Source organism: Vigna unguiculata, chromosome 10, assembly GCF_004118075.2.
Source record: "Vigna unguiculata cultivar IT97K-499-35 chromosome 10, ASM411807v1, whole genome shotgun sequence".
NCBI lineage: Eukaryota > Viridiplantae > Streptophyta > Magnoliopsida > Fabales > Fabaceae > Vigna > Vigna unguiculata.
The window spans coordinates 22,644,190-22,654,506 of NC_040288.1; the positions used below are offsets into that span (position 1 = coordinate 22,644,190).

Below are 10,317 nucleotides of genomic sequence, written 5' to 3' on the forward strand. Positions count from 1 at the left end.
GTTTACGTTAACTTAAAATTTAAAAAAATAAAATAAAAACCGAGACAAATCGAATTATCATCAATTATTGTTATAAAAAAATTGATTATGAAATATAGACAAAAGTAAGAGTCACTTCAGTTCTCATTACCTGTTAATTTTTTTTCATCATGCTTCGATTTTTTTAATATATTTTTATATTAGTGTATTTTATTGCAAATTTGGCATCATAACTTTAAAATATTATTAAAATAAAATAAAAAATTTTGTATATAAGGTAAATGAAAAATTTCATCATATACTGTTTCATATAATATGAACAAAATAGTCACGGGTTTTTCTGGTAAGGTTGATATAATGAAGTTTTCGGATTTTGTCAAACAAGAGAACACCGCATACATGGAGGGATGAAAGTAGTAGTCATCAACACCAACACGTAACGTTGTGCTGACGCGGACAACAATCATTGCCTTGGATTGCGTATTATTTGTTACTTCATAGCCCCGAAGTTCCATTTACTCGCTCTTCTTCCGATTTCCTATAATATTGTGCCACCTGACCTGAACCCCTAATTTTCACTTTCCATTTCTTCGATCTCTCTCCGACCATGACGATTCCCTCTTCTACGAATCCAGGTCAGTGATTTTTTCAGTTTTATTTAGTGTCACAGTTTGCATCATTCAATCATAGCGATCGGTTTCAACATGACCGAGACTTTCTGAGCATGTTCAAGCGCTCTTTGATTCGAACAGGATTTGCTAAATATCTTTTCCTTTATTTTTCACATCAATTCTTTAATATTCTTTGTTTGCTGTTTGAAATATGTGTGAGAAATTGAAGTGTCATTTTGATTCAGTAAAGCATTATGTTCTTCTGCACTTGATTTTATTTTATTTTTCTGTCAGAGGTGGTTAGCTTTGCTCTAATGTAAATATAGGTGTTTTTCTAAAAGTAAACAGTATTGTGTAGAAGATGTTGATATATTGGATTAACCCAACGTGCTTAGTTTGGTTGACTGACACGTTGTTAATTCTTATTTATCTAACGCTACGATCACTACTATTAATAGTGTTAACATTTTATCAGAACCGGGTTTGTTCAAGGATCAGTCCTTATTACAATGTCTGACCTTTTGGTGCACCGTTACTGTTGTATCTCAACCTGAAAGAATCAGCCAAACATATTATTTAGTTATCATTTGCTCCAGTAATTTATTTATTCCCGTCTTCTAATCCACAATGGATGTTTTGAATTTTTCTGGCATTTATTACTGTATGTAATAATTTTATTAAGATGTTGTGCTGTTCTTTTTAATGAATGCTTTGGTTTGTGCAGACGGGTCTGTCAAAAATGCAATGCCCTCGTATTTTTATTTACCACCACTAGATGTTTCTGCAGCATTTCCACAAGCAACACCAGCATCAACGTTTCCACCTTCTGGTAAGAAATTTCTGTGATTATATTGGTGGAACTAGAGTAACAATGTTGTCTTTGCTTGAGCTTAGCTAGGTGTGTGCATTAAGTTTACGGGGCTTTTTGTGTTGATAAAAGATATACACATTAATAATCCAGATATAGTTCAGGTGTAAATCCCCCTCCCACAAAGGCTTGTAGCGCTTCTATGTTCTAACTTTGTGCTCTGTTAAATTGTTACCTTTAATTATCAATTTAATGTATATTTTTAACCATTTGTGACATTGTATGAACTATTCTCTAGCCCTCTCTGACGCACACACATTCATCCACACATGTGAGTGTGCTCAATCACAAAAAATTACATGTGTTTTCCAATAATTTTTTCGTTACATTTATGTGTTTAGTACTTTTCATTTAGGAAGTAAATTTATCTAACAAAGCTGAGCCAAAGACACCCTTAAAATATGATTTTCTTCTTCCTTAATTCCCTTTACATTGATGCGCATAACTTGGTATGCTGACATTTTTACTGTTTTTAATATTTTGATTTAAACAATTTATTCTTAAGGAATTCACTTCCTATTTTATCTGATGTCTGAGAAACAGCTTCAGATTATTTTCAATTGGATGACTTGTTGACAGCGGAGGAGCATGCCATTAGGAGGAAAGTAAGAGAGTGTATGGAAAAAGAAATTGCTCCAATAATGACTGAGGCATGTATTTGTGATGCTGTTATTACTTGAATTGAAACAAATATGACAGGAAGTTATTCTTCCATAATGTTACCTTCTTTTTTTTCTTCCAATCCATCATCTTTCAACTTTTCTTCTTCTCAGTACTGGGAGAAGGCCAAGTTCCCATTTCATGTTATTCCAAAGCTTGGTGCCTTGCGCATTGCTGGTGGCACGATCAAGGTTCTCCTTACTGATATTTTCCTCTGTTGTTTATATATTCCACATGATCAATGAAGTTCTTAGCTAGCTCTGATTCTCAGGATTATGGTTGTCCTGGTCTTTCTATCACCGGAAATGCAATAGCTACGGCAGAAGTTGCAAGAGTTGATGCCAGCTGTTCAACTTTTATTTTGGTCCATTCATCCTTGGCTATGCTTACTATTGGTAATAACCTTGTTCATTTAATGTAAATACTTCCCTATATGTTAGTTGTTTCATTTGTATTGGTGATACGATGTCAATAGTTCCTGATATTTTTAACTTTGACTGTCAAGTTTAGCATTGTGTGGATCAGAAGCTCAGAAGCAAAAGTATCTGCCTTCTTTGGCACAGTTTCATACTGTAGCATGCTGGGTTAGTTAGTTTTCCTGGCAATATATTATTTTATGTTTCTGCGGAAAAGCTACTTCTGAAATGGGTTATTTTCTTAACAATAGGCTTTGACTGAACCTGACTATGGAAGTGATGCCAGTGCTTTGAAGACCACTGCCACAAAGGTGCGTTACTGTATGCAGACCTTAATTAGTATTTGCTTTTTATTCTTTTTGCCTTATGTGTCTTGTTAATCATTCTTAATTTATGTGTTTAATTGTTCCAAATTTCAATAGTATTGATACTATGTAGTTGCTTTGCTTTTAAATGAACAGGTGGAGGGTGGATGGATCCTTGAGGGCCAAAAGCGGTGGATAGGAAACAGTACATTTGCTGATGTATTGGTTGTCTTTGCTAGGAATGCAGCCACGAATCAAATAAATGGGTATGAATGAAATGAGTCCTTACCTTCATTATTTAGTCTCTGCATGCTCATATATGAAAATGAAATATGTTAACTTAGTTTTAATATACCACTTCATCTAAATTTCAAAGAGATTCAGTTATGTATTAAAATTTTGTGGATTGCCATGTACCATTGCCCTGCTTCCCAATAGGGAGGGAAATGAATAAAGTAACTGACATATTTTGATATGGTAAAACATTAGCCTGATATGATGCCTGCATACCATGGCCTATTGAAATCACACAATTCACGGAAAGGATCTATGAAGAAGGAATTCTTTCTATTTTTGGGGATACGGCGGACAGTAAAGAATGTCTTAGTTGGATGGAATTTTGTATTACTAGGAACTAACAACAATAACATGCTAATACACTCTCTCTTTCTCTCTCTCTCTCTCGCTCTCTATCTCGCTCTCTCTCTCTCGCTCTCTATCTCGCTCTCTCTCTCTCGCTCTCTCTCTCACACACACACACACATTGATCTTACTATTACAGTTACCTTTGCAGAAAATAAGGTTATCAGAGAAGGGGAAAGCCACGAAGAGAAGAAGCTAGAAAGAAAACATAAACAATATATGTGTCTCGTATTTCAAATAAATATAAATAAATTATTTTATATAAAAAATAAAAATAAAAATAAATACACAACTAATCTAAATTAAAAATCTTAACCAATTATATATAATCAAAGTACAAAGAAGAAGAAACTAAATTGTGGGATATTGGAAGAGATGACTTTTCATTGGAAAATAGCGGAGTTTTTCAGATTGCTAGTCTATCTCTTGATGAACCAGAATTAGAAGAAGCATTTTTCAATAAAGATAAACAAATATGAGAGCCAAACATCATAATTTACATACGTTTTTTTGTTTTTCTTTTGCTAGACTTTGTTTCTTTTATAATTATTTATCTTGATTTCCATTAGATCATGAAATATAATTGGTAGATTGTTTTAATTATAAATATTAATCTTTAATTTTTTAGACTATCAACTGTAATTATATATATATATATATATATATATATATATATATTGCCGTGTCCGTGTCCTACACTTTTTCAATTTAGACGTTTCCTTGTGTCTGTGTCCTACACTTTTTCAATTTAGACGTTTCCTTGTGTCCGTGTCGTGTCCGCATTCGTGTCCGTGTCTGGGCTTCATAGCTCCTAGCTTCTGTTTTCTGTGAACCTATTGTGTCTTGAAATTAATATTCTATTTACATATAGACCCTGCACTTTCTATTTCAGATTTATCATTAAAAAGGACGCACCTGGTTTAACAGTAACAAAAATAGAGAATAAAATTGGACTTAGGATTGTACAGAATGGTGACATCGTTATGAGAAAAGTTTTTGTCCCTGACGAGGACAGAATTGCAGGAGTAAACTCTTTTCAGGACACAAACAAGGTATGACTGTGTGTTGTTTCTTTCCTTTTCTTCCAATAAATCAATTTGAATTTAACAAAAACATATATTGCTTTGAGTTACTTGTTATCAATAAAAATTCTATTAGATGCAGCAGTAGCTATGATATATCAATCTTTAGTTGGTGTGTCCTCGATTCTCATTTTGACAGATTGTTTTTGTTTTGTTCAAGTAAACTTTAAATTCCCCCTATGCATGTCTTCTATCCTTGTTGTTTTGTTCAATACCAAGATCGGAAAAATTTGGTTAAGACCGTAGATGGAATTACAATCCTTACGTCAGTCAATATCCTCTGTGTATTTTTCATCTTTCATGTTCAGGGCTTGATTTACATCATTACCATTGCTTATTTGTTTTTGACTCTCCTAAAACCAGGTGCTTGCTGTTTCACGTATAATGGTTGCTTGGCAACCTATTGGTATATCGATGGGCATCTATGATATGTGTCATAGGTATTGCTTAATTACAATGTAGTCATACTTACTCTTTCACGGCAAATATTTTCTTAATTTGGATTGGTCAATAGGTATCTAACAGAGAGAAAACAATTTGGAGCACCATTAGCAGCTTTCCAAATCAGCCAACAGAAACTTGTCCAAATGCTTGGAAATATTCAAGCTATGATTCTTGTTGGTTGGCGCCTGTGCAAATTGTATGAGAGTGGTAAAATGACTCCGGGTCATGCTAGCTTGGGAAAGGTAGCTTCTAACTTATGTCCCAGTCGCAACCCCCTGCTTTCTTTCCTAAAACCAAAATCAAGTAATATTACTTGTAACTATTTTTTAAGGTAGATGTATGCTAATGAGTTTTGTAATGACCTTTCAGTCATGGATCACCTTGAGAGCAAGAGAAACAGCTGCTCTGGGCCGAGAATTGCTAGGTGGCAATGGAATTTTGGCAGATTTTCTTGTGGCAAAGGTATGATTGATTCTAATACAAGATTTATTATGTCGAGCCTCAAGTTTGACCAATGATTTAAACTGGGTAGTTTAGTTGTATGTTGATGAGTATATAGATCGCCAGAATAAATCTTACCTAATAGATGCGTGAGGAGGTTTTAAACCCTAGTGTAATGTTCTAATGATCTTTGTTTCATTAATGATCTTTGCTTCATTCAGCTGTCATAGAAGCTCTATATAATTTATAAAGTTAAAATTTGAGTATGAAGAACATCTTAATTTATAGACATCTGAGAGGCAGCATTTATATGCTTTGCAACTGATTGACTGCTTTTAATTCATCAGTTTAAATTTAGCTATTAATTGGACCTAAATTTGGTTAATTAATTTCAAAACATTTTATTTTTCATATGTTGTGTTGCAGGCATTCTGTGATTTAGAACCCATCTATACTTACGAAGGCACGTATGACATCAACACCTTGATTACAGGTAGAGAAGTCACTGGCGTTGCCAGCTTTAAACCAGTTGCGCAAAGAAGTCGATTGTAGAAGTGTAATACATTGTTTCTTTAGTACACTCCACCAGGCAACTTCAATGTATGCAATGTGGCTGTGACTACAATGTGTTGGTTAATGTATGAAATTGAGAAACGGGAAACATTTAATACTTATAAAGACGCTTGGGTAAATGACTAATAATGACCAAAGAATCATAAGATTTTTCAGTTTCGTCTATTTTTAGTTGGCAGATCTAAATGTTTTGAATTGCTCTTTTAGCATTGTCACCTGTGTTGGTCTTGGTGTTTGATTTAGGGCTGGAAATTCTTGCCTTAAAACGAATCTAACCTGTTTATTGATATAAGGGGATTGAAGTATTTTGAAAACTTCTTGCCTTACGAAAGCCTCTAAAACTAGAACTTCATTTAAAAACTTTATTTGATAGCTTTTTTGCGGAAGGCTTTGAGATAGGCTTAAGTTTGTCCTTAACACATGTAAACTTGTCACTAAAAGACTTGCTCAAACGCAGCCAGCCTTCCATGGCTTGCCATTGGCCTATATGTGGCCCAGTCATTTATGCGAATCTTACTCTCTGGCTACATTTTCTGACTGAGCTAACCCATTCTCTGCCTCTTCTCTTAAGATTAATCATGCTAATCAGTATTCACTATTTTGAGTGCCATTATTGGGCTTGAACACCTCCACCACAGCAAGGATTTTACTTAGTGGTGAGAAAACAAGGAAAATATTGTGACTTGTGAGCAATTTAGGATTCCGTTGTAGTCGAGTTTGTAATATTCTTTCGTCGACAGTTTGTAATTTTCGGATTCCCCAGTTAAGATGGTATCTTTAACACGCCATCCATCCTTGGAAATTGATGGGCTATATTCGAGGAATGGGAATAATAACTTCTACCATAAGCTAATAATATATATAGGTGGCACATCTTTGCCTTTAATCAAATTATCAAAGGTGCTTTATAAGCAAGTGGATAGGTCAATGTTTGGTTATGCACACAATCAAGAATCAAGAAGTTGATTAATGGAGTTGTTAAGATGATGAACAAAACCTTATTTTGTAGAACAAAAGAGTATATTGTTTCATTCTAGTTGGATAGACAATATTGGGTGAGGCGATCAGTACATGTTTCTTAATGAACCGTTCTCCATATACGACCATTGATTTCAATACTTGGCTAAGGTGTGGTCTAACAAATGAACTAGCTTCTCAACATTGATGGTGTGTTTGGATGAAGCAATTCAAGAAGGTGATTTATTTATTTGGAGAATTTGAAATTCTTTGTAATGAAATGTTTTGTTTGGACAGAGAAATTAAAAAGAATTTAAAATGCATGCATTTTTTTTAAAGTATTTCAATTAGCTAAATTAGAAGGAATTAAAATACCTTAAAAAAAATGTGGAATTTGAAATTCTCCTCACTCAACCTCACACTTTGGACTCAACCTCAAACGGACCTGGCAAACCCGACAACCATGACAGGCTGAGCTGGCCAAACACTTCAAACAGATTAGACCGACCTGACAACACAAACGGGTAGAGCAGGCTCGACGACCTAGAAGCGTCGAGCGGGCCTGACAACCCAAACGGACCAAGGAGACCGACTTGACAACTCAAATAGGTCAATGAGTTCGATGGCCCAAGCAAGACGGGCAAGCCTGGCGATCCACATTGGTTTGGCAGGCCAGACGACCTAGAGATGTCGGGCAGACCTGACGACCCAGATGTGTTGGGAAGGCCAACGACTCGACTGACCCGTTGACCCGACAAGCCTAATCGACCTGATGATCTAATCAAACCTGATCGACCCGACAACCTAGACGGGCTCGACCGGTCCGACAACCTAGGTGATATTGACCGACATTAACCTTGCTAGGTTGAGCCAACCTAATGACACAGATTTGTTGGGTGTGCCTGATGACACAAACAGGTCCGACAATCTAGATGGGTTGGCGGCCCCCACGATCTAGTGGGTCCAAGCCGGGCCAACGACCTAGACGGGTTGGGTCGGGCTGGGTCAACAAACTTGATGGGCATGACCGGCCCGTATGGGCTATCAAGCTGATCAGACTTGTTTGGATCGTCGAGCCAACCCAACCTAGCCCGTTTGGGTTTCCTGGTCTGGCTGAGTCAATGGGTCGGTTCGACCCATCTAGGTCGTCAAGCCGGTTTCCAAACATGAACTCAAAACATAATTAAGCCTAAAATATTTTTTTTAAATGAAATTTTATTTCACAAGAAATTCAATTATTTTATCCAAACAAAAAATTGAAATGTAAGGTATTTTAATTTCTTTATCTAAACAAGTTATTTAGAAAATGAAGGGAATTTAATTGCAAGAAATTCAAATACAATACATTTCAATTTCTCAGCATTGTTGAAATGCTTCATCCAAACACAAGGTGAAGGTATTTAGGTGCCTTACATATTATTATGTCGACATAAGGTAAACTTTCAAACAAATCCAAGTATTTGTAAGATATGTGATAGAAGACTATCTTTTGATCTATTACAAGAAAAAACTGAGGAGGAGCCATTACAAGTCAAAGGAATTATGATAAGGTCAAGGACCAAAAGCTTGGAAGAACAAATCTCCTTGAAATTCATGATGCTCCATGAAGCTTGGAATCCAAAAAATGAAGATAATGATTTGAAGCACACTTGAACAACAATTTGGTACTTGAAAGACATTTGTAATTTTTCTTTTATTTTTGTAGGCTTATTTAGCGACTTGGTTTGCTAGGCCAGGGTTTTGTTTTTGAATTGTGTCGCTAGGCAATCACTCTTGCTCCCTCTTTCGTGTCTATAGATTGTATTTTCGAGTTATTTTTGCGACTCAATGTCTCTAGGCTTTCTTTTGGATTTTTAGGGTTTCTTAAACACATGTGGTTTGTATATACTTGCACAAAAAATGTAAATACTTTTGATACTTATTATATGAATTTTGAATTGATTGAGAGAGGATTCTTTTAGTTGTTGTCATAGAACATTGGTTCTTATCAAAGATTGAGATCTTTGTGGTGAATCTTCATTGATTCATCATTATGTGTTCTTCTTTGATATTCTTTGTTTATGTTACGAGAGGAATCAAATTCAGAAACAATCATACTCTTTCCTAGATAGGATTGTATCATCTGGTATCTAGAGTAAGGTTATGGTTTAAATTTCTTCTTATACCTCTTTTCTGTTCATATTAAAAAAAAACCTAAAATTCTTGAGTGTTTGTGTTCTTTGTGTTTTTTGTTTTAAATTGAGTATTTCTGTATTTCATTTGTGGAAATTATTTGTTTTTGTTTTTTCTGTTAATTATAGTTCTAATTAATTATTTACAAGTGCAATTACATTTATTTACATGGGTTTGAGGGTTTGAAGGACAACTACTTTGCAAATTCTGGGTTTTGTCGAGCAGTGTTTTTACGCAACGAGCAACAAGTCACCAACGTTAGGTCAATTAATTCCTTCTGGTAGTCCTATTTGTTTCTAACTTTATTGTTTTGTGTCTTTTAAAATTCCTTGATGTTTTGTCTAGAGTTTTGTTTTACCTTTGTCCTCTTGAGTCAAGATTTAGATCTCATAACGTTTTTCACATTGATTGTTCACTCTTTGCTTAAGTTACTAGAGTTCTATGTCAAGTGCCAAAGGGAATTTGAGTGGAAAAAGGCAAGAGAGTACTTTTTAAAAAGATACTATAAGAGTGATACACGAGTGCACTTTTAAGTGAAATGCAAGTGATTTGAGTGTAAACATTTTGTGAGTGGTGAGGTCCATTTTAAATCTTTGTCTATATTAATTGTGCTAACCATTTACTTTGTTTTGTGATAAAGGATTAATCCCTACCAAGGATGATGGCCCATGGCACATGCTTAGAAGAAAGGGAGTTCCTTGATCCTTTCCTTTGCTTTTATTTTCTTTAGTTTAAAATTCCATTAAGTTGGCTTGATTGACTATTTTTAAGTTGACTTATTGACCTTCACTTTGGGTTGACTTGTTGACTCAAAGGATTAGCTTAACCTAAAGCCAACATGCTAATTCAAATTTAACTTGTTTTGTAGGTTCATTAAGAGGCGAGACAAGGAAGGACAAGTGACGCCTTTAGATGGCTTTTGGAGAGCACATGTGGAGGAAATAGAAGGAGCAAAGCTTTCTAGAAACATATAGAATGGATGACCACATGCCTTCACCACCAAGAAGTCTAGAAACATCTAGAAGGAGCATCCACCTTGCCTTGGCCAAGAAGGCTTCTAAAATGTGTCCATGTGCTCCTTTGTTAACCTACTTTCTACACTCTAGATTTTGTTATTTGCATTGTAATCCTTTTTAGCTTATTTGTTTTTGCTAAGAGGCCCCTAGA

At 35.1% G+C, this 10,317-nt stretch overlaps 1 protein-coding gene across 2 annotated transcripts; it reads left to right on the top strand.

Annotated features, from left to right (window-relative positions):
- The first annotated feature begins 333 nt into the window (after positions 1-333).
- Positions 334-6,186, top strand: LOC114167041 (acyl-coenzyme A oxidase 4, peroxisomal-like). 2 transcript variants are annotated; one of them, XM_028051954.1, is made up of 13 exons: positions 334-614; positions 1,315-1,419; positions 2,002-2,108; positions 2,232-2,309; positions 2,390-2,513; positions 2,629-2,702; positions 2,786-2,845; positions 2,996-3,105; positions 4,374-4,533; positions 4,927-5,003; positions 5,078-5,249; positions 5,377-5,469; positions 5,875-6,186. In XM_028051954.1, the coding sequence occupies exons 1-13, from the start codon at positions 587-589 to the stop codon at positions 5,998-6,000; spliced, it is 1,314 nt and encodes a 437-aa protein (XP_027907755.1). In that variant the 5' UTR covers positions 334-586; the 3' UTR covers positions 6,001-6,186. The 2 variants fall into 2 exon arrangements, with proteins under 2 accessions (XP_027907755.1, XP_027907756.1); XM_028051955.1 differs by having other exon boundaries at positions 338-614; positions 2,038-2,108.
- The last annotated feature ends 4,131 nt before the right edge of the window (positions 6,187-10,317 follow it).